The sequence below is a fragment of the Lepus europaeus genome, chromosome 3 (genome assembly GCF_033115175.1).
Source record: "Lepus europaeus isolate LE1 chromosome 3, mLepTim1.pri, whole genome shotgun sequence".
NCBI lineage: Eukaryota > Metazoa > Chordata > Mammalia > Lagomorpha > Leporidae > Lepus > Lepus europaeus.
The window spans coordinates 13,572,616-13,592,458 of NC_084829.1; the positions used below are offsets into that span (position 1 = coordinate 13,572,616).

Sequence of the window (19,843 nt, forward strand, 5' to 3'; positions counted from 1 at the left end):
ATCGGAAGTGGTACAGCAGAGACTCGAACCAGCGCCCAAATGGGATGCTGGCACTGCAAGCAGCGACTTTACCAGCTACGCCACATCACCGCCCCCAAGAGAAAGATTTTAACAAGCTAAATTTAAATGCCTGTGGTGCACTCAAGTGCAAACATCTGGTTAGATATAATGGTCTGGAGCTCAAGGAAATAATCTGAAATATTAGATCTGAGAGACGTCTCATTATTTGCAGCCATGAAAATATAAAGTCAAGCTCATGTACAGAAAGACTAAGAAGAGCAAAAGGTGAAGACAATCCCAAGGATCCTCAAGAGCATCACCAGCGTTATAAAGTATACAAGGAACTAGCAGCTGGGAGAGCAGAAACGGCTACACCGTGCCCCACGTCAACCTCAGGCCTCGCCCTCCCACTTTAGCCTTGGTGTCCCTGGCATTTACCTTTGGCTCAATCACCCCCAGTTAAATAAAAAGTTGTCACTGAATTCCAAGATTTCATTTTCTGCTTTTCATACTGTCGACACTGAGAATATTCAGCAAATAAAGTAAAAGCACTTTAATGACTACCACACAGGAGGACCACTAAGAGAGGTCGAATAGCTGACCTCAACTGCAGGTCCACTTATTCACGCGGGCCAACAGCTCTGCCTTGGTAACTGGACAACTGACTCCGAGGCTGCCTTTAGGGATCTGTGATACCAAATGAAGTTGTCAGGAAACACTGTAGGATAAATCTAGCGAATCCACATAGTGGCTGTTTACTATGGAAATGTACCAAAATTCTCCATGGAGCTTTTGCAAAATGTCTGTCTTCCCCAAAATTCTACTTCGAAAAATTCTGACTTAGGAACTTTGGGGATAAGGTTCAACTACTACATTAACAATCCCATAAATGATTCTGATGTACATACTAATCTCAAATTAAGAATCAATGATACAGGCCGGCGCCGTGGCTTAACAGGATAATACTCCGCCTTGCGGTGCCAGCACACTGGGTTCTAGTCCCGGTCGGGGAGCCAGATTCTGTCCCGGTTGCCCCTCTTCCAGGCCAGCTCTCTGCTGTGGCCAGGGAGTGCAGTGGAGGATGGCTCAAGTCCTTGGGCCCTGCACCCCATGGGAGACCAGGAGAAGCACCTGGCTCCTGCAATCGGATCAGCGCGGTGTGCCGGCCGCAGCGTGCCTACCGCGGCGGCCATTGGAGGGTGAACCAACGGCAAAAGGAAGACCTTTCTCTCTGTCTCTCTCTCACTGTCCACTCTGCCTGTCAAAAAAAAAAAAAAAAAAAATCAATGATACAAAAGTTGGTTCACATCTACCGAGTTTTCATGTGAAACCACACCCCATCTTCTGGGGAGGTCTTCCAGCTGAGAGCGCACACGTGCACTCCCCACTGAAGTCTGAAATTCAAAACCCCAAACCCTGTTAGAGACACATGAATCATCTACCAGCTTTGGTTACTAGCTTTGAGAGGATCTAACTCCTCAGAATTCAAAAAAAGACAACATAAGATACGGAAAATGAGTCACTGTCCCTTTACTGTTTAATTCCAATTCTCCATTCTAGTGATAAACCAAGCAGAAAAACTCAGTTAATATCATCAATTCCAGCTTCAGCTTCAACTAGTATTTAAGCAGAACCAGATCCATCCAATTTGCTACACTGGAATATTCAGATTGCACTTTTCCAATTACATCAGACATTAAGAATCAAAACTTATCCAAGAATGGCAAATGATGTTTCCTGCGAAGATTTACACTTACCCATCTCTTCCCTTACTGACAATTTTTACTTCAAAATAGTAAATCCCACAGGCTGCTGGTATTGGATGCGTGGCACGAACTGACGCCGCATCTTTTGGGGTTTTGCCATGACCTGCACATGAAATAGTAAGGGAAAAAAGTCAAATGAGAGAGCCAAATGAAGATCCTCATAACAATTCATGAACAAATACACTTCTGGACTAATGTGCAATTTCTGCTACTTTCAATTCAAATAATTAAAGAATTAATGAAACTTTTATCATTATGATTAATTCAATATGCAAAACAGCCCAAGTTAGAGACAGAACTCTTGACGTTACTGGTTTTATTAGGATTTCAGAATCCAAGGCGGGCATCTGGCACAGCAGTAAACCACTTGGGACACCTGATCCCGTATCAGAGTGCCAGGCTACTATACTTTCAGTCCAGCTTCCTGGGGTGGCTCAGGTACCTGAGTCCCTGCCACCAATCTGAACTGAATTCTAGTCCTTAGCTTCAGCTGGGAGTGACCCAGCAGATGGACCATCTCTCTCCATCTGTCTCTTTTGCTCTTTGTCTCTCTACCTTTCAAATTAAAAAAATATAAAATAAGGGTGGCTTAATCCACTGTACCACAATGCTGGTGCCAGGAATTTACAATTTTGTTCTTTGATATATTCTTACCATGCGTTCTATATAAAAATCTGATTCATAAAATTTCTTTGGCCAGTAACAGCCTATTGTATATGGTTGCATTTTATTACTTAAAGATTTATTTATTTGAAAGGCAGACTTATAGAGAAGAGAGGGAGAAATAGAGAGATCTCCCATCTGCTGGTTTACTCCCCACAAATGACCGCAAAGGCCAGAGCTGAGCCTGGGCCAAAGACAGGAGCCCAGAATTCCATCCAGGTCTCCCACATGGCTGGCAGGGGCCTAAGCACTTGGGCCACCATCTGTTGCTGTCTTCCCAGGGACTTCAGCAGAGAGCTGGATCAGAAGTAGGGCAAATGGGACTCAAACTGATGTTTATATGGGGATGCTGGTGTCAAAGGTGGGAGCTTAACCTGCTATGCCAGAACGCCAGCCCCTAATACTTTCCTTTTTTAAGAAAGGAAATAACAACATGCCATTGCTGATATTTTAGGAAATCCTTGAATTATAGCTTGTAAACATTTTAAGTTAGATATTCCCCAATTCTAATGCCAGAGGGTCTCCTTCAATCACAATCACCTTCCTAAACCCTTGCCCAACAAAGTTATCTTGAAAGCCAGTATGTACACAAAGTCAAGTAAGCAAGAGGTGAAAAAGTCCAAAAACGACAAATATAGACAGGGGCTGAAGTGGTACACCAGGAAGTACCCACAGTGTAAGACACCGTCTCCATTACCCCAAAGGACCAAGTGAGAAACAACACTGGATCACAATTAATTCTAGATGGTTATGCTACAAACAATGCACCCTATGGTTGCTCCTTCAGTCACAATATAAAGTTAGCTTCACTGGCAGCAGGATTCTCTTTCTCAAATTCATCACTGCTGGTTTTCAAACTAAGTATCTTCTTTTAACTCAAAATTGTATAAGATAGACAACCACCATCACACACAAACTGGATCCTGTCTCCCATTCCCATTCACTTTCCCAACTGCCAGGGCACACTCAATCATTAAACAGTTAACTTTATGCAAATGAGCCCAGTTCACAAGGACCCAGCAGATACTCTATGGACTCAGCCACTCCTTTCCATCACCATGAAAGCTCGTGCTAAGGGCAGAGTTAAGTTTCCAGCCTGGTGACCACAGGGAATCAATAAACTTGGATAGGATGACAAAAGCAGAAGTAGCAACATCTAGATGCCCCAGAACTGCTTCAACATACGGAGGTAATGTATACTGAACCAAGCAGCAGAGAAAAGTAACAGCATGCATCTAACCTAGAGTCACTTCTGAAGGAACAAACATGAAGGAAATTATGCTTGCAGTACAAATACAACAATTAAGCTACCCAGGATGGGTCACCCAGACAGTTACAAGCAAATCCAAAGAAACCCTGACTACACAGAATCTAACTAGAGTCCTAAGTCAACGGGCTTTTATTTCTTTGCTTGTTCTTTGGAGGACAGTAACCAAAATGTTTAGGGATAAGGGATTTATATACATATATGTAAATATATATAAATTAGGGCTATATTAAATATGTATGATTAACAATAGTATAATAAAATATAGTATAAATAATATATATATTTAATAATAACAGTATATGTTTAATGGTAAGTGAAAGGCACTGCACTGAGTATTATTTATTTAACTCATTTAATATTCAAAATCCTATGAGGCAGGCACTATTTATTATCATTTTGCTGTAGCTGAGTCAGGAGTCAGTGAGGGACAGGGTGCTAAGGACTGCCTACAACCAAGCCTTATGTGTAGCCCAATCCCATCCCCTGGCCTGCGGATTCAACAAGACTGGACACTGGACACTGGCCACACCCACTACTTCTCAAGCTGCTAGTCCTCACTTTCCATCATGCACCAGATGCCATGACACCTTCTTGCAGACCACCACGTGGGCTGCAGCCCCACCCCAAACCCTGCCTCCTTTGGGTCCTCAGTCAGACCCTGCCGGAGCACCGGCCCTACCTATGAAAGGAGGACCCCAGGCTGGGGGAGCAGATCTTGCTCATGAGGTTGCCCACACCGCTGTCTTGTGTCCAGCCCTTTGCCTTTCAATAAATCCCGCTTCTCGCTGCCTTTAGGTCTCCCGGTTGTACTGTTTCATGCAGCAAGACAAGGACTAAGTCTACCTGGGGGTCCCTCTGGGCGCAGCCAGGGCTCTCGATCCCCACAAGAGAATCCAGAAGTCCCTGTGCCCACCATTTCACAGAGGAAGATGCACCATCGTGAGCTGAGCATTGAGTGAGAGCTCAAGCCAGGATTTACGCTAGCACTCAGGAAGCCTGACCCGTGTGCACTGAGTGCAAATGAAGATTTAGTTACAGGAGCATTTGGGAACCAGGCCACGTTTACCCCCATTTCCTACCAATATTCTTGCTCCTCTATGAGAAAACTAAAATCTGAGCGTATACATTATCACCAAGTGTCAGATGTTTCTGCATGAATGTTTCTCATCCAACATTTATAAAACTGAACCAAGTTTCTGAAAATGAAGAAATTCCACAAAGATTACATAACTCACCCCTAACTGGTAGAATCATACATTTAATCCATGAAGTAAAACCCCATATGTTGTTCTATTATACAAAAACAACTAAAATACTATACAATCATAAATCTTCAGGGATTCAGTGTTATGCTTTACCAAGACACTGCAGAAAAATTTCATAAATGCTAAAATTAAAAGGATGTGTTTCATTTTTAAATTTAAATTTAAAAGAGGGGAAAACGTAGATGTCAGATTAAAAGAATTCTATTTCTTAGATGAGACTGGTAATGTACTGCCTATTTCTCAAAATGCTCATCAGCTGGAAGTTTATTACCATAAATCCGTAATCAAAAACAACCTCAGACTAGCTTCACAACTGTAATGAGACTAGCCAGGTTAGCTTTTTTTCCTTCAAATAATTTGCTGGTTCCATTTAACTGAAATGGAAAGAGTTCAAAGAAAGCCATGCCACTCCCACTGCAGTCCACTCTCCAACAAGCAGCCAGTCAGTGCCCTTCTGCAGACAGACATCAGCTGCGGTCAGGTCTAAGGCGCAGTGGGTTAAGCCACCGCTGCAACACCTGCATCCCATATGGCTGCATCACTTCCAATTCAGCTCCTTGCTAATGGAAAGCAGCCGAAGAAGGCCCAAGTACTTGGGCTCCTGACGCCCTTGTAGGAGACCCAGATGGAGTTCCAGGCTCCTAGTTGTTTGTTTGTTTGTTTGTTTTGCTAGGGCTTGGGGCAATTCAGGGACCTCTCTCTCTCTCTAACTCTGCCTTTCAAATAAATAAGTAAATCTTTTAAAAAATAAAAAGTTTCAGCCTTCTTGAATCACCATCATTCTATACAACTAAAACTCCTTCCAAAATGTCCTCCTTGGCTTAAGAAAGAAATACTTCTCGGAAACCCGGCTCGACCTGGCCCTTCCCCTGCACTTCCCACCTCCTTTCTGCTCGACTCACATCAGCCCTCTTCCAGTTCTTCACATGGACCAGGCCAGAACCTGGACACCGGGAAGGCCCTACCCTCTCCCTTAAGACAGCCTGGTTTGGTCACACTCATTCTTTAGTTCCTAGCTCTGGCTTTACATCATTAATTATTCTGCCTCTAACCTCTCTCACTGATCTAACCTCCTGTTTACATGCCCTCATATCAACATGTATCTGACCCACACAACCTTTTTTTTTTTCTTTCTTTCTTTTTTAATTTATTTGACAGGTAGAGTTACAGACAGTGAGAGAGACAGAGGGAAAGGTCATCCACACAGCCATAATACACCTCCTTGTGGTTATGTTACTGTTTCAGTACTTTTAATTCCTGGGCTTTGTTATTCTCACTGACTTCTTCCTGAACTTCAATCATTCCTTCCTGGAGCCACAGGTTGGATTCTGACACCACCTGAAACTAATCCACTCTATAACTATTAAGCTCTAATAAAGTCTGTTCGGCTACAACACATTTCTTGAATACAAATTAGCTCACATACACTTGAAAAATAGAGAAAAAGTGTCAGCGTGATAAAGAAGTCACCTGGGTCTTAACACAGCTTTTCACAGAACATGAGTGAATTAAAGAAAAAGTGAGCATTATACAAGACCCTAAGTGGAAAGGAAAACAAACAAAGCTGGGATTCCTGGAGCAGGACGGCCTGTGCCCACAGAGTCCAGGAGCTCTGGGCTTGCCCCTCCGAGAAGCCAGCAGTGCGGATTAAAAGGTGCTGAAACATCTCCTCAGCTTATTTCCACATGGATTCCTACATCTCACACATATTTACTTTGTACTCTGGGTTGTAATTCATTTCTATTTATCTTGTTGCCCAACCCACTTCAGCTCTGGACATTGCAATCTTTTTCATTTGGCTCCTCTGTCACTTTGACATATCCTCCATTATGTGTGTTTTGGTTTTGTTTATGACTTTCTGATACTAAAAGATACTGGAGGCTCATCTTTTATATTCCTTACCCCAACCCCTAGGATCAACCACTTCTCCCAGGAGTCCTGCTTGCTTTTACTTTGCAACGGGAGTAGAGCCCAGTGTCTGGTTCCGAGGTATGGCACAGATGTGTCACTGACTCCAGGCCCTCGCAGTGATGTGAGCAAGAGTGTGCTAACCAATGCATAGACATGCATCCATTCTATATGAACCCACCTGCATCTTTACTCACCTAAAAATGAGCTCATACAGATGGTGCCAGCTCTAATACATTACCACATGGGTCTGTCTAACCATCTCCCTTTGCTTACTGTAAATCCCACCCCACAGTGAGAAACTTGGCTGCCATCATCTGCACTCCCATTTAATTGTTCAGTTCCAGTACACAAGTGTAGCAGTACCAGAATCATGAACCCACAGAGTCACAGGGAATGAACTTTACCAACTATAGTTTGTTTTGCCTTTAGTTTTAGACTCTACTGATTTCCAAAGTTACTTAGATCAGCAGCCCCCAACCCCTCCCCAGGTTGTCTCATACAATCCATTGTTTTGTCACACCTTGTATTCTAGTCTAGGATTTCCCCATTTCTAAATGCACACATTAGGATTCACTCTTTCTGCAGGAATGTTCACAGGGTGGGGAATGTCTGGCCTACAGGCCACATGAGGTTCATGAAATCACCTGGTCTGGCCCTGCCAAGGCAACTACAGGAGAGACTAAAATTTGAATAAATTGGGGCCGGCGCTGTGGTGTAGTAGGCTAAGCCTCAGCCTGCAGCACCAGTTCATTTCCCGGCTGCTCCACTTCCGATCCAGCTCTCTGCTATGGCCTGGGAAAGCAGTGGAAGATGGCCCAAGTGCTTGGGTCCCTGCACCCATGGGGGACACCGGGAAGAAGCTCTTGGCTCCTGGCTTCGGATTGGCCCAGCTCTGGCCATTTGGGGAGTGAACCAGTGGATGGAAAACATTCTTTCTGCCTCTCCTACTCTGTAACTCTACCTCTTAAATAAATACTTTTAAAAAATCTTTCAATAAATCTATAGCAGACTAATTTTTAAGTTTATAATTTTGTATGGCCTGTGAATGATGCTATAAATATCCAAATGGACCTTGGCAGACAAAAGGTGCCCCATTCCTATATGGGTCTGACAAGGACACAGTGTCATTGTCTACTCAACTCCTTCCTCCTCACTCTAAGCCCCTGGCAACTCCTCATCTTTTTACTAATCCTGCTTTTTCAAGAATGTCATAAAATTGAAATCATACAGTATCTAGTCTTGGTAGACTGGCTTCTTTCACTTAGCAATATACATTTAAGATCCATATATGGGGCCATCCCCGTTGCACAGCGAGTTAAAGCCCCGGCCCACAGAGCTGGCATTCCATATGGGTGGCAGTTCAAGTCCCAGCTGCTCCACTTAATTTTTAAGATTTATTTATTTGAGGGCCGGCGCCGTGGCTCAACAGGCTAATCCTCCGCCTTGCAGCGCTGGCACACCGGGTTCTAGTCCCAGTTGGGGCACTGGATTCTATCCCGGTTGCCCCTCTTCCAGGCCAGCTCTCTGCTATGGCCCGGGAAGGCAGTGGAGGATGGCCCAAGTCCTTGGGCCCTGCACCCGCATGGGAGACCAGGAGAAGCACCTGGCTCCTGGCTTCGGATCAGCGAGATGCGCCGGCTGCAGCGGCCATTGGAGAGTGAACCAACGGCAAAAAAAAGGAAGACCTTTCTCTCTATCTCTCTCTCACTATCCACTCTGCCTGTCAAAAAAAAAATTTATTTATTTGAAAGTCAGAGTTACAAACATGCGTGCGCGCGCACACACACACACACGGGTCTTCCGAGAAGTCTTCCATCTGCTGGTTCACTCCCCAACTGGCTGCAACAGTTGGAGGTGCGCCAATCCAAAGCCAGAAGCCAGGAGCTTCTTCCAGGTCTCCCACGCGGGTACAGGGGCCCAAGGAAGTGGGGCAGCCGGGACTTGAACCAGTGCCAGTATGGGATGTCGGCACTGCAGGAGGTGGTTTTACCCACCACACCACAGCTCTGGCCCCTGCTCCATGTATGATCCAGCTCTCTGCTGTGGCCTGGGAAAGTAGAAGATGGCCCAAGTCTTTGGGCCTCTGTACCCATGTGGGAGACCTGGAAGAAGCCCCTGGCTCATTGCTTCGGATCAGCTCAGCTCTCACCACAGCGGTCATTTGGGGAGTAAACCAGCGCATGGAAGATTTCTCTCTAACTCTGTTTTTCAAATAAATAAAAAATAAATCTTTAAAAAAAAAAATCCATGTCTTTGCAGGACATGATAGCTCATTTCTTTTTATCACTGAATAATGTCCCATTATCTGAATGTACTAGTATGTTTATCCATTCTCCTCTTAAAGGGTATCTTGGTTGCTTCTAGTTTTTAGCAATTATGAATAAAGCTGCTATAAACACACTCAAGTTTCTATGTGGGCAAGTCTTTAAATCAGTTGGTTAACTCCACAGGAACACTACCGGATCTTATGGTAACAGCTTTGTTAGAAATTGCCAAAGGAGCTTCCAAAGTAACTGTGCCACTTTGCAATCCCACTAGCAATGGCTGTTCTGCATTCCACCCAAAACAGGCATTGTCAGGGTGTGTGTGTGTGTGTGTTTTCACTTTAACCAAGGTGTGTATTTACTTTTCATAAAAAGAAAAAAAAAAGGTGACAAAAGGTAATCCCTGAATCAGATTTTAAATTTACACTGAATAGCCATCAAGCACTCCAAGAAGGAAACCAGAGCCCCAGGGTCCAAGGCTGAAGAGATCAGCTCTGTGATATGGGCTAATATTTAATCAGGACTAAAATCTGTGTTGTGCTGTTGTAATTATCACAAATGCCCCTAAATTTTACGTGGCTGCCCCAACTCTCTTTCTCATAAGTCCTGTTACTTTTCACACACACTTGCATAGACAACACGAAGTCTTTCCACCAATGCCCTAAGGCATGATAGCAGAAAAGCCCCAACCTTCCTGGTGCACAACCTCCTGTTCTCTACCCTTTTGAAGGCCTCACTTCTCCCCTTCCTCTTCATAATGGGGTCACCAAATCCCCAAACCTTCTCATGTGTGTGTGTGTGTGTGTGTGTGTTCGTTCTTCTCTTTTCCTCTTATAGGGTAGACCACAGGATGATCATTTAAAAGCTCTCGAGTACCTTGTGGGGCATGTGCTGTGGCACAGTAGCTTAACCCTCTGCCTGTGGCACCAGCATCCCATATGGGCACCAGTTCTAGTCCCAGCTGCTTCTCTTCCAATCCAGCTCTCTACTAAGACCTGGGAAAGCAGTGGAAGATGGCCCAAGCACTTGGGCCCCTGCACCCATGTGGGGGACCCAGAGGAAGCGCCTGGCTCCACATCAGCTCAGCTCCAGCTATTGGGGCCATTTGGGGAGTGAACCAGCAGATGGAAGAACTCTCTCTCTGTCTCTCCCTCTCTGTGTCTGTAACTCTCTCTCTCTCAAATAAATACAATTTTTTTAAAAAATAAATAAAAGCTCTCAATACCTTGAATCCCTATCACACCCGACCAGCACAACCCCAGTCACCTGTCGTATTATCCTCCACCTTCCCTACTCCTAGACAGCTGGCCTCTGCTGAAGCAAGCCCTGCAAACAGTCCTCAGTGAACTCCTGTCATGACCTAATGATGTCACCTGGGCTCTCCCAGTTGGTTTAACTGGATTTCAGAAGTCTCCAGTCTTCCTGTTCCACATACCTCAAAGGCTAGTCCACATTTTCATCATTCACTGTAAGCTTTAAATCCTCTACTCAAACCCAGTGTGCAAACTTCATGGCCCATTTCATCAAGTAACCGAGAGGCTATCAGGCATGGTCACAGTCAACTCCCACTCTGAAAGGAACAGTATGAACCTTCCTCTCCTCTCAGACTAACCACCGACTATGGGGCTCCGCTCACCCTTTCCTCCCTCGAGGCTCTCGAGCCTGCCTTTCCATCGTCTGTCTCTCACGCTCTTCTTCCTCTCAATCTGTAAGAGTAGTATGTGCCTTTCACAAAGTCCTATGCCCCTGCTGTATATAACTCTGTAATGTTGGTGGTGAATAAAATGAACTCCTTTTTAACTGTAAGGAAATAAAAATCAGTTACTACCAGTATCTGTCTGTTAAATGTTCCATTTTGTAGGTACTTATCGGAATACCATACCTCGTACTAAGTATTCTCATGTAACGGATGTCATTTCAGCTTTACTCACACAAATTAAAACATGACTGACTTACAAGTGATACAATGGTCTCTTAACAGTACTTCCCAGAGAGATTTTTAAAGAGAATTCTGCTTATGCAAGAATTTTCACCTTTAATGCTGATCTTAGAAGCTGATCCCCAAGCAAAAACGTAACTCCACTATCAGCCATTAAAAACAAAGAAAAACAAAACCACACATCCTCCCTGAACTTCCATTCTCTGTGGGTTCTGCCTAACCTCTTCTTTGATCCATTTCTCAGCTCCCTTCCACTTACTTCCAACCCACAGAAATCTGGTTTTTCTCTCCATCTCTCAATTCAAACTGCTCTCCCGAGGTCAACATTATCTATCAATTCACTGGGAAACGGTGTCCCACTAAGTGCACTTGCTGCACTGGACACTACAGATCACATCCTCCCATGCTCAGCTTTGGGACAAGACCCCCTACCGACTCACTATCCAGGTCCCTCTCTCCCACCTCTTACTAGACTCCATCTAGTCTTTAAAATATAGAAAGTCAGTCAGAGTTACAGAGAGGGAGAGACACACACACAGAGGCAGAGGGGGGGGGGGGGATTTTCCATCCACTGATTCACTCCCCAGATGGCCACAACAGCCAGGGCTGGGCTAGGCCAAGCAGGAGCTTCATCCGGGCCTCCCACACTTGACCTGAGGCATCTTCCACTGCTTTTCCCAGGCCTTAGAAGGGAGCTGTCCGTCCAGGTGTTCAGTGCTACTGTTGCTCAGGATTCCGCCTCTGGCCCACTGCTTTGCTCACTGCACATTCTTTCAAACACTGAGTTTTAACTACCATGTAGAGGAGACCCCTGAGTCTCGACCTCTCTCCTGAGTGTCCGATCAATTATGGGGCCATCAGTCCTTCCTAGGAAAAGGCCTCACACGCTGTCCCAAATGAAAGCAGTGGGACCCAGATTGGCCGGATGCCAGGATATCCTTGTTTGTTTTTTTTTTTAGGTATCCTCACAGCACTACAGCTAATTCAACACAGGTGAGCACCTGATTGGCGGGCCACCCATTCACACCGCAGCCTGTACCAAAGGCTCCGCTCTGCCCAGCTATGAATGATGTCAGGGCGCTAGGCATATCTGCTAAGTCTCTCTGGAATTCTGAAATAGGAAGGAAAAGACACACCGATCCAAAGCTGGCAGCTGCGGCTCAGTCACCTGAATGGGCATGAATTCCGGCCGTGAGCCCCCTCAGCACCACCCCGTACTGCAGGGGACCTGTTCCTGCTCTCTCCACACTTGTCTGACCTCCAACGTCCATGAAGTCACATCACAGGGTTCAGATCCCATTTTCATTTATCCCCAAATATACCATAACTCAGTACTGACTTCGCCACGATTCACTGCAAGAACATAACAGAGTTTGTAATAATAATAATAACAACCTATTGTTTCAGCACTGCCTTTAAATATCTCATAAACCCCTTGCTGTTCTCTGTCCTTACCACTGAGCTGAGGTCCTTATATCTAAGAAACATGGCCCACTACAACATTTTCGAAAAGACGTAACTGTTTCCAGCCTTGTATCCCTTGAATCTATCTTCCAAGCAGTTGTGCAGTCTGACAAAAATGAAGATACAGCAAGTCGTTTCCTATTTAAAATCCTCTGATGATGGAGCAGGCATTCAGCACAGCAATTAGACGCCACGTGGGCTGTCCCCATCTCGTACTGGACCGCCTGGGTTCAAGTCCTAGCTCTGTCTCCGAATCCAGCTTCCTGCCATGCTGAGGTGATGGCTCGACAACTTGGGTCCCTGCCACCCATGTGGAAGCCCTCAACTGCGTTTCCCTCACCCAGCCCTGCCTGTTGCAGCAGATGGAAAATCCGCCTCTGCCTTTTCAATAAACAAACACTTTTCTTAATTTTAATAAAATCCTTTGGTGATTCTCCATCTCCTACAGAATAAGATGTACAAGCAACAAATACTCTGGGAGGTCCCTCACCAAACTTTTCCCAGCTGCATCTTGTCACACATTCTAGAATCCCAACAGTCCCAAATTGCCTGTAGATAAAAAAATACCCAGTAACTCTCTCCTCTATGCTTTTTGCCTTTCAATTATAATGCCCAGCCCTTCCTCTTCCCCTATACCCTACTCATCTTCTACGACTACAGGCTGTTGGTGACCCACCCCCTTCCTCCTTTCCACTGTCAGCCTGGGTCAGATGCTCCTCCATCTTCCATAGTATTTTTTTTTTTAAAGATGTATTTGTTTATTTATTTGAAAGGCAGAGTTACAGAGAGGCAGAGAGAGAGCAAGAGAGCGAGAATCTCCAATCCACTGGTTCACTCTCCAAACGGCCGCAACAGCCAGAGCTGGGCTGATCTGAAGCCAGGAGCTTCTTCCGGGTCTCCCACACAAGTGCAGGGACCCAAGGACTTGGGCCACTTTCTACTGCTTTCCCAGACCATAGCAGAGAGCTGGATCAAAAGTGGAGCAGCTAGGACTTGAAGCAGCACCTGGCATTGCAGGCACCCCTAAAGGATGCCGGCATTGCAGGCGGCGGCTTTACCTGCTATGCCACAGTGCCGGACCTCCCAGAGTACTCTTTATAGCACTTCCCTCACTACTATGTTTTATTCCTTTGAATTCTCTAAGTTCCCAGACAGTGCTTCAATCACTCCTGAATACCCAGAACCTGGCACAAAATAAACATTCACAAAGTCTGTTGAATGAAAGGTAAGCAAGACACACACACCAACTGTCTAGAACAGTATCTGCCTTACTGGAGTTGCTCAATAAATTAATTACTGTTGGGGCCAGCACTGTGGCACAGCCACGACCTGGAACACTGGCATCCCACAGCTGGAGTCCCGGCTGCTCCACATCCAATTCAGCTCCCTGCTACAGAGCCCGGAAAGTAGAAAACATGGGCCTCTGGGCCTCTGCCACCCACAGGAGAGACCCAGATGGAATTCAGGCTTCTGGCCTCAGCCTGACCCAGCCCCAGGGTCTATTTGGGGAGTGAATCAGCAGGTGGAAGACTGTTTCTCTCTCCCTCTCTAATTCTGCATTTCACATTAAAAAAAAAAAAATCTTTAAAACTAAAGTATTACTATTATCTACTTTTGCTAGTATGAACTGCTAGATTCACTTGATACTTGCAGTTACCAGCTGGCATTTTTAAAGCTAATTTCCCGGGACCAACGTTGTGGCTTAGTGGGTTAAGGCCACCGCCTGTGACGCCGGCATCCCATATGGGCGCAGGTTCCAGTCACGGCTGCTCCACTTCTGATCCAGCTCCCTGCTAATGACCTGGGAAAGCAGCAGAAGGTGGCCCAAATCCCTGGGCCCCTAAATGAAGCTCCTGGCTTCGACTTGACACAGCTCTGGCCATTGCGGCCATCTGGGGAGTGAACCAGAGGATGGAAGATCTCCCTCTCTCTATAGCTCCGCCTTTCAAATAAAAATACAGTAAATCTTTAAAAAATAAATAAAGCTAATTTCCCAAAATTTTGGCAAACGAATCTCTGGGGAAACCTCAGGTTGGTTTTTATTTTTGTCTTTAAATATATTTTGATGTTATATTTTTTTAAAAATAACTTTTTTTAAGATTTATTCATTTGTGGGGCCAGTGCTGTGGTGCAGCGGGTTACTGCCCTGGCCTGAAGCGCCAGCATCCCATATGGGGCACCGGTTTGAGACCCGGCTGCTCCTCTTCCAATCCAGCTCTCTGCTATGGCCTGGGAAAGCAGCGGAAGATGGCCCAAGTCCTTGGCCCCTGCACCCGCATGGGAGAACCGGAAGAAGCTCCTGGCTTCAGATTGGCACAGCTCCAGCTGTTGTGGCTATTTGAGGAGTGAACCGGTGATAGGAAGATCTTTGTCTCTCTGTGTAACTCTTTCAAATAAACAAATCTTTAAAAAAAAAAAATCCATTTGTTTATTTATTTGAAAGAGCATCAGAGAGAGAGAGAGAGAGAGAGAGAGAGAGAGAGAGAGAGAGAGAGCACGCTTCCATCTACTGGTTCACCCCTACAAAGGCTGTAAACAGCCAGGGCTGGGCCAGGCGGAAGCCAGGAGGCTGGAACTCCATCGAGGTCTCCCACATGGGTGTCAGGGGCCCAGGTTCTTGGCCATCTTCAGCTGCCTTCCCAGGCACATCAGCGGGAAGCAGAGCAGCCAGACTAGAACCAGCACTGATACGGGATGTGGGAGTCACAAACTGTGGCTTATTCGGCTACACCACAAAACTGGCCCCTCAGTTTGGTTTATAAATGTTTTGATTTTAAGGAGTATTTTTATATTACCTCACAATTCTTAACAGAAATTTATAGATGTAGGCAAACAACTATTTGTGGAAATATCTGTTCCGCCTTAACTGCTAGATTTTAAACAAACAACTACATTTACAAAGTATTAGAAGACTAATGATAGGACCCATGTGAAGAGGGCAGTCAGTAAACAAAATTCAATCTGGTTAGATACTGTTACCACCACTTCAACTAACAAGTACAATTCCAGCCACTCCTATCACTTCCCTGCATCCCGACTTTCCCTTGTCTGTGATCTCGAAAGCTGCCCTAAATCAGTAAAATGAAGGTGTCCGGGCTTTCCCAAGGCATTCGGCGTTCCAGTTACTGCTCCTCCTCCTCCTCCTCTTCCCTGAGGAAGCACAGAAGGAGAGACCTTCCATGCACTCGATTCACTCCCAAACTCCCCCAACAGCCAGGAAAGAGCCAGACCAAGGCAAGGAACTCAATCCGGTCTCCCACAAGTACCTGAGCCATCACTGTGGCCCCCAGGGTGCTCAGCAGAAGGAAACTGAGTGAAAAGCAGAGCGAGGCCCAGACCCCAGCAACCCAACCAAGGACGCAGGTGTCCCTGAGCCAAACAGCTGCCCTCAGGAAGTACTTAAGCCCAACTCTTAAGAAAGTTCTAAATGTGGTCACAGCACTTTATCTACTTGAGGGAATTCTCACAGGAATTCAAAGAAGCAACAATACAGTGGAGTGGAAACAGCACTTGGGAGTTGCTGAAAATTAGTTTCCAGTCCTAGCTTCAAGGTGATGTGGAAAAACCTAATCTCCAGGTGTCTCCCACTTTCTCCAATCTACAATGAGAATTCCATAATCTTGTCCATATCCAGTAGTGTGTATCAAAACACTCTGTAGTAAGTAGTAATCATTTGAAAAAAATACAAAAATGCAATCTAATTAAAACATTTTAACTGGATAGACCATTCATTAAAGTGTTCTAAAAGCAGAATAATGTTATCATCATAATGAAGTCAAACTTGTCACATTTTGTGCTTACTTACTGCTGACAAGAATTGTAAAAATAAGATGAGCCATGCCTGAGTGTTTCAATCCTTGGTTTGTGACTGCTTAGCAGGTTTTATTAAAGGGCTCACCTACACCTTGCACATCATTACGCTCCTGCAAGCCAACAGACTTTATCTACATGTTAACATTAATCCCTTCCTATCATTTTAGGAACAATGCAGCTTCCAAAAGCAGCAAGGCCCCTTAAGACAAATAATATCTAAAAAAAAAAAAAAAAAAAACCTAAAAGCAGGATATGTTCAGAGCAAAAACAAATCAAGACATTTGTATTTCAAGGTTAAGGAAAATACCCATCATTCTGGAAAATAATTATGATCAATCTTTTGAAAGTCTATAATATACAAAAATACATAAATAATGGCTCTGAATGTTCCACCTCGCTCATAATGATTACGTAAAATCACCGCAGCCCAATGATAGATTAAACAAAAATTCACTCTTCTTCTCTCGGGACTTCCAAGTATTTTCACCACTACCTAGGACGTTCCCCCACTGCCCCCTTCCTTCGCTTCTGAGACAGAGCTGCCTAGGACATCCCGCGGGGTCCTCGCAGAAGACACAGGAAACGCACAGAGAAGTAACTGGACCGGGGGAAGGGACAGAGGTGGGGGAAAAAGAGAACCATGTGTAACAAGAGGGAGTGAGAAACAAAGGGGGGGGGGGGATGACCAACAACAGACCGTTCTTCCAGAAAGAATGGTTTACAGTTTATGAAAGAGTGACGTTTCCAAAGTGAATCTAAGTCTTACACAACAGAAAGCAATAAAGAAGCCATCAGGGCAGCTGAGACAGCGGCACCATAAGTAATCCAAACTCCAACCAATTTCATAGAAACATGCGCTCTCCACTGCCCCAAATCATCAATGTTGTGTTTACACAACTCAAACAGAGTGTGCGCAGCGCTCAACAACCTGTAATCACCATCGTAGAAGCCTTGGAAATCCAGGGCTGGACATTTCCTTACCCACCACCCAGCCAACTCCCTCTCCGCTCCCAGGAACACACGTGCAATGGCCCTACAGGGAGGCTGGGGTTCTCCTAGTGCGCGGCCACCTTGCAAACGCGCAGCTGGCAAACTTCAGGGACAAAGTCCTGTCAAGTCCAACAAAAGCTTGCTGGCAGCCAGATCCCGCGTAAACGCTTCAGAACACCGGGCGGTCCACACGGATCGAACAACAGAAGCATCACTTCGCAAGGAAACTGACGAGACAAAGACGCCGTGTTCCCAAACGTCCAGCCGCCAGGAGCATCGCGTTAAGAACGGAAAGCCCTGCTCTGGATACAAAGGAATGTTCAAGGAGGCCTGGTCCTGCGCCTGGCTCTTCGCGGCCAAATCCTCTGGTCGCTTCTGCTGCCACTGTCCCTTCCGATTACACAGTAACTCATTTATCAAGGTTCTCCGCCAATGTCGTCCGTGTACACTTTTGAGAATTCAGCCACAAAGTTGTTTATACCTCTGCAGAGAGGCCACGCACTGGGCGCTGGGTAAGACCCTCCCTTTGTAGCCAATCAAAATGAGGCTGCTCTGGACGCCAAAGCTCCAGCCTCGGGTTTGGGGCCTAAAACACCGCATCTGTTTCCAGACCGACTGCGACGCGAGATGGATCTTTCCATTCCACACAAGCAAACTTCGATGCGTGCTACTGACAACCTGAGCTACATTTCAAAAATTCCCATGGCAATTTATAATTTCATAGGCAACTGATTTGCTTAAAGCTTTGTTGTACGCCCTGGGGGGGGGGGGGGGAAGCACCAGGCTAAGGCTGGTGGCTTTTTTTTTTTTTTTCACTGCAGGTGTAAAATATAATCCACTTTTCTGTAAGATACTGAATGCCACTGGTTTTAAACCGCTCGCTTTTCCGCAAGACTTCACGGACACCAACCCGGAAACAGGGCATCTCGGAGCAGGAGTGACAGGTTTCTGCTCCCCTAGGAAGCGCAGCCTCCCACCGGCTTTCAGCGCGAGACCGGGCTGGCAAACCTGGGCCCCTCGTCCTTTTGTGCCCCCTCAGACAGTCCCTGGCCTCACTGCGGGCCCAAACCCGCCGCCGCCTACTCCTCCCCCAAGGCCTGCCTCTCTCTCCTCCTCTCCGGAAGCAAAGCACGGCCGAGCCGCCACCTGGAGAACAATGTAGCCCCAGCCCGAGCCCGGGAGCGACTCGCGGCTCCGTCCTGTCATCCCGGCTCCCCCGCCCAGGGGCCCCGGCCCCGCGACCCCCGCGCCGGGTCCCCGCCCAGGGCCCCGGGCGGCGGCCGGCCACGCCGGGCCGGTGTCCCCCCCGCCGCAGACACACACGCCCAGTACCTTTGTAGTGCACCCGCAGGTTGTTCTGCGAGAGGCCGATGTAGCTGAACTTGTCCTTCGGGCTCCAGGAGCGCGGCAGCGGCGTCTCCTGCTCGTCCACCGCCGGGTACAGGCGCCTCAGCCGCCGCTGCAGCTCCTTCTCCTGCTCGTTCAGGGCCGAGTCCCCGTGCGGGAAGGGGGCCGCGGCGCTGCTGCCCGCCGCCAGGGCCGGCCCGGGGCCCGCCGCGAGGCCCGGGGGCGCAGGGGGCGCGCTGGCGGGGGCGGCGGCCGAGGCGGCGGCGGCGGGGGGCGGCGGCGGCGGCGGCGGCGGGGCCGCGGTGGCCGGGGGCGGCGGCGGCGGCGGCGGCGGCGGCGGGTGGAGGAGCAGCGCGGCCGCCGCGGCCCCCAAGCCGCCGCCGCCGGGCGAGCCCGCCGGAGAGGAGCCGGCGCCGACGGCCGGGGGCGCGGGCAGAACGACTCCGGAGACCGGGGCCACGGCCGCAGGCGGCGGCGGCGGCGGCGGCTGCTGCTGCTGTGGCGGCGGCGGCGGCGGCTGCCCGGACATCCCGGCCGCGACTCAGCCTGCGGCCACCTCCACCTCCTCTCTGCTTCCTCCTGCGCTGGCCGGGGGCGCTGTCGCCGAGTCCGCCCGCCCCGGAAGCAGGCGGAGGGGCCGCGCGCGCCCGGGGAGAGCGCGGCGGTTGGCGGGCCCGGGGACGCGGGAGCGGGGCGGCGGGCCCGGGCAGAGCACGTTGGCCGGAGCGGGCGAGCGGGCGGGCGCGCGGTGCGGCTCCCCGCGGCCTCCGGCGGGCCGGCGCGAGACGCTGCGCGCGGGCGGCGCCAGGCGAGGGGGCGGGCCGCGGGCGCGGGGGGCGGGCCGCGGGCCCCGGCTGCGTGAGGCGAAGGCCCCTGGGCCGCGCCCGCCCGCCGCTCGCCGGCGCGGGGCTCCCGACGCCGCGGGGGCCTGCGGGGACCTGCGGAGACGCTCGCCTCGGGGCTGCGGCCGTCGCCGGCCCGTCTCCGCCCCCCGCGGGCTGCTTTTTGTGGTCGGCGCCCCACCTCCGCGCCGCCGCGGGGGCTGCTCCGGGCCGCCGGGAGGCGTTCCGCCCAGGCGAGAGCAATCGAGCCCCGCTGCGGCCGCCGCGAGCCCGGCCTGCCGGAGCTCCGAGCCCTGTGGGCGGCGTGGG

The 19,843-nt window shown here is 48.3% G+C and overlaps 1 protein-coding gene across 1 annotated transcript in view; it reads right to left on the reverse strand.

Moving 5' to 3' along the window:
- RANBP9 (RAN binding protein 9) overlaps positions 1-19,236 on the reverse strand; it is a 103,067-nt gene extending 83,831 nt beyond the window's left edge. The window contains exons 1-2 of the mRNA XM_062184665.1: positions 18,678-19,236; positions 1,758-1,869 (exon numbers count right to left, since the gene is read on the reverse strand). Coding sequence (XP_062040649.1) covers positions 1,758-1,869; positions 18,678-19,221 — 656 coding nt within the window. The 5' untranslated portion in view covers positions 19,222-19,236. The remainder of the gene's footprint in view (positions 1-1,757; positions 1,870-18,677) is intronic.
- Between the last annotated feature and the right edge of the window lie 607 nt (positions 19,237-19,843).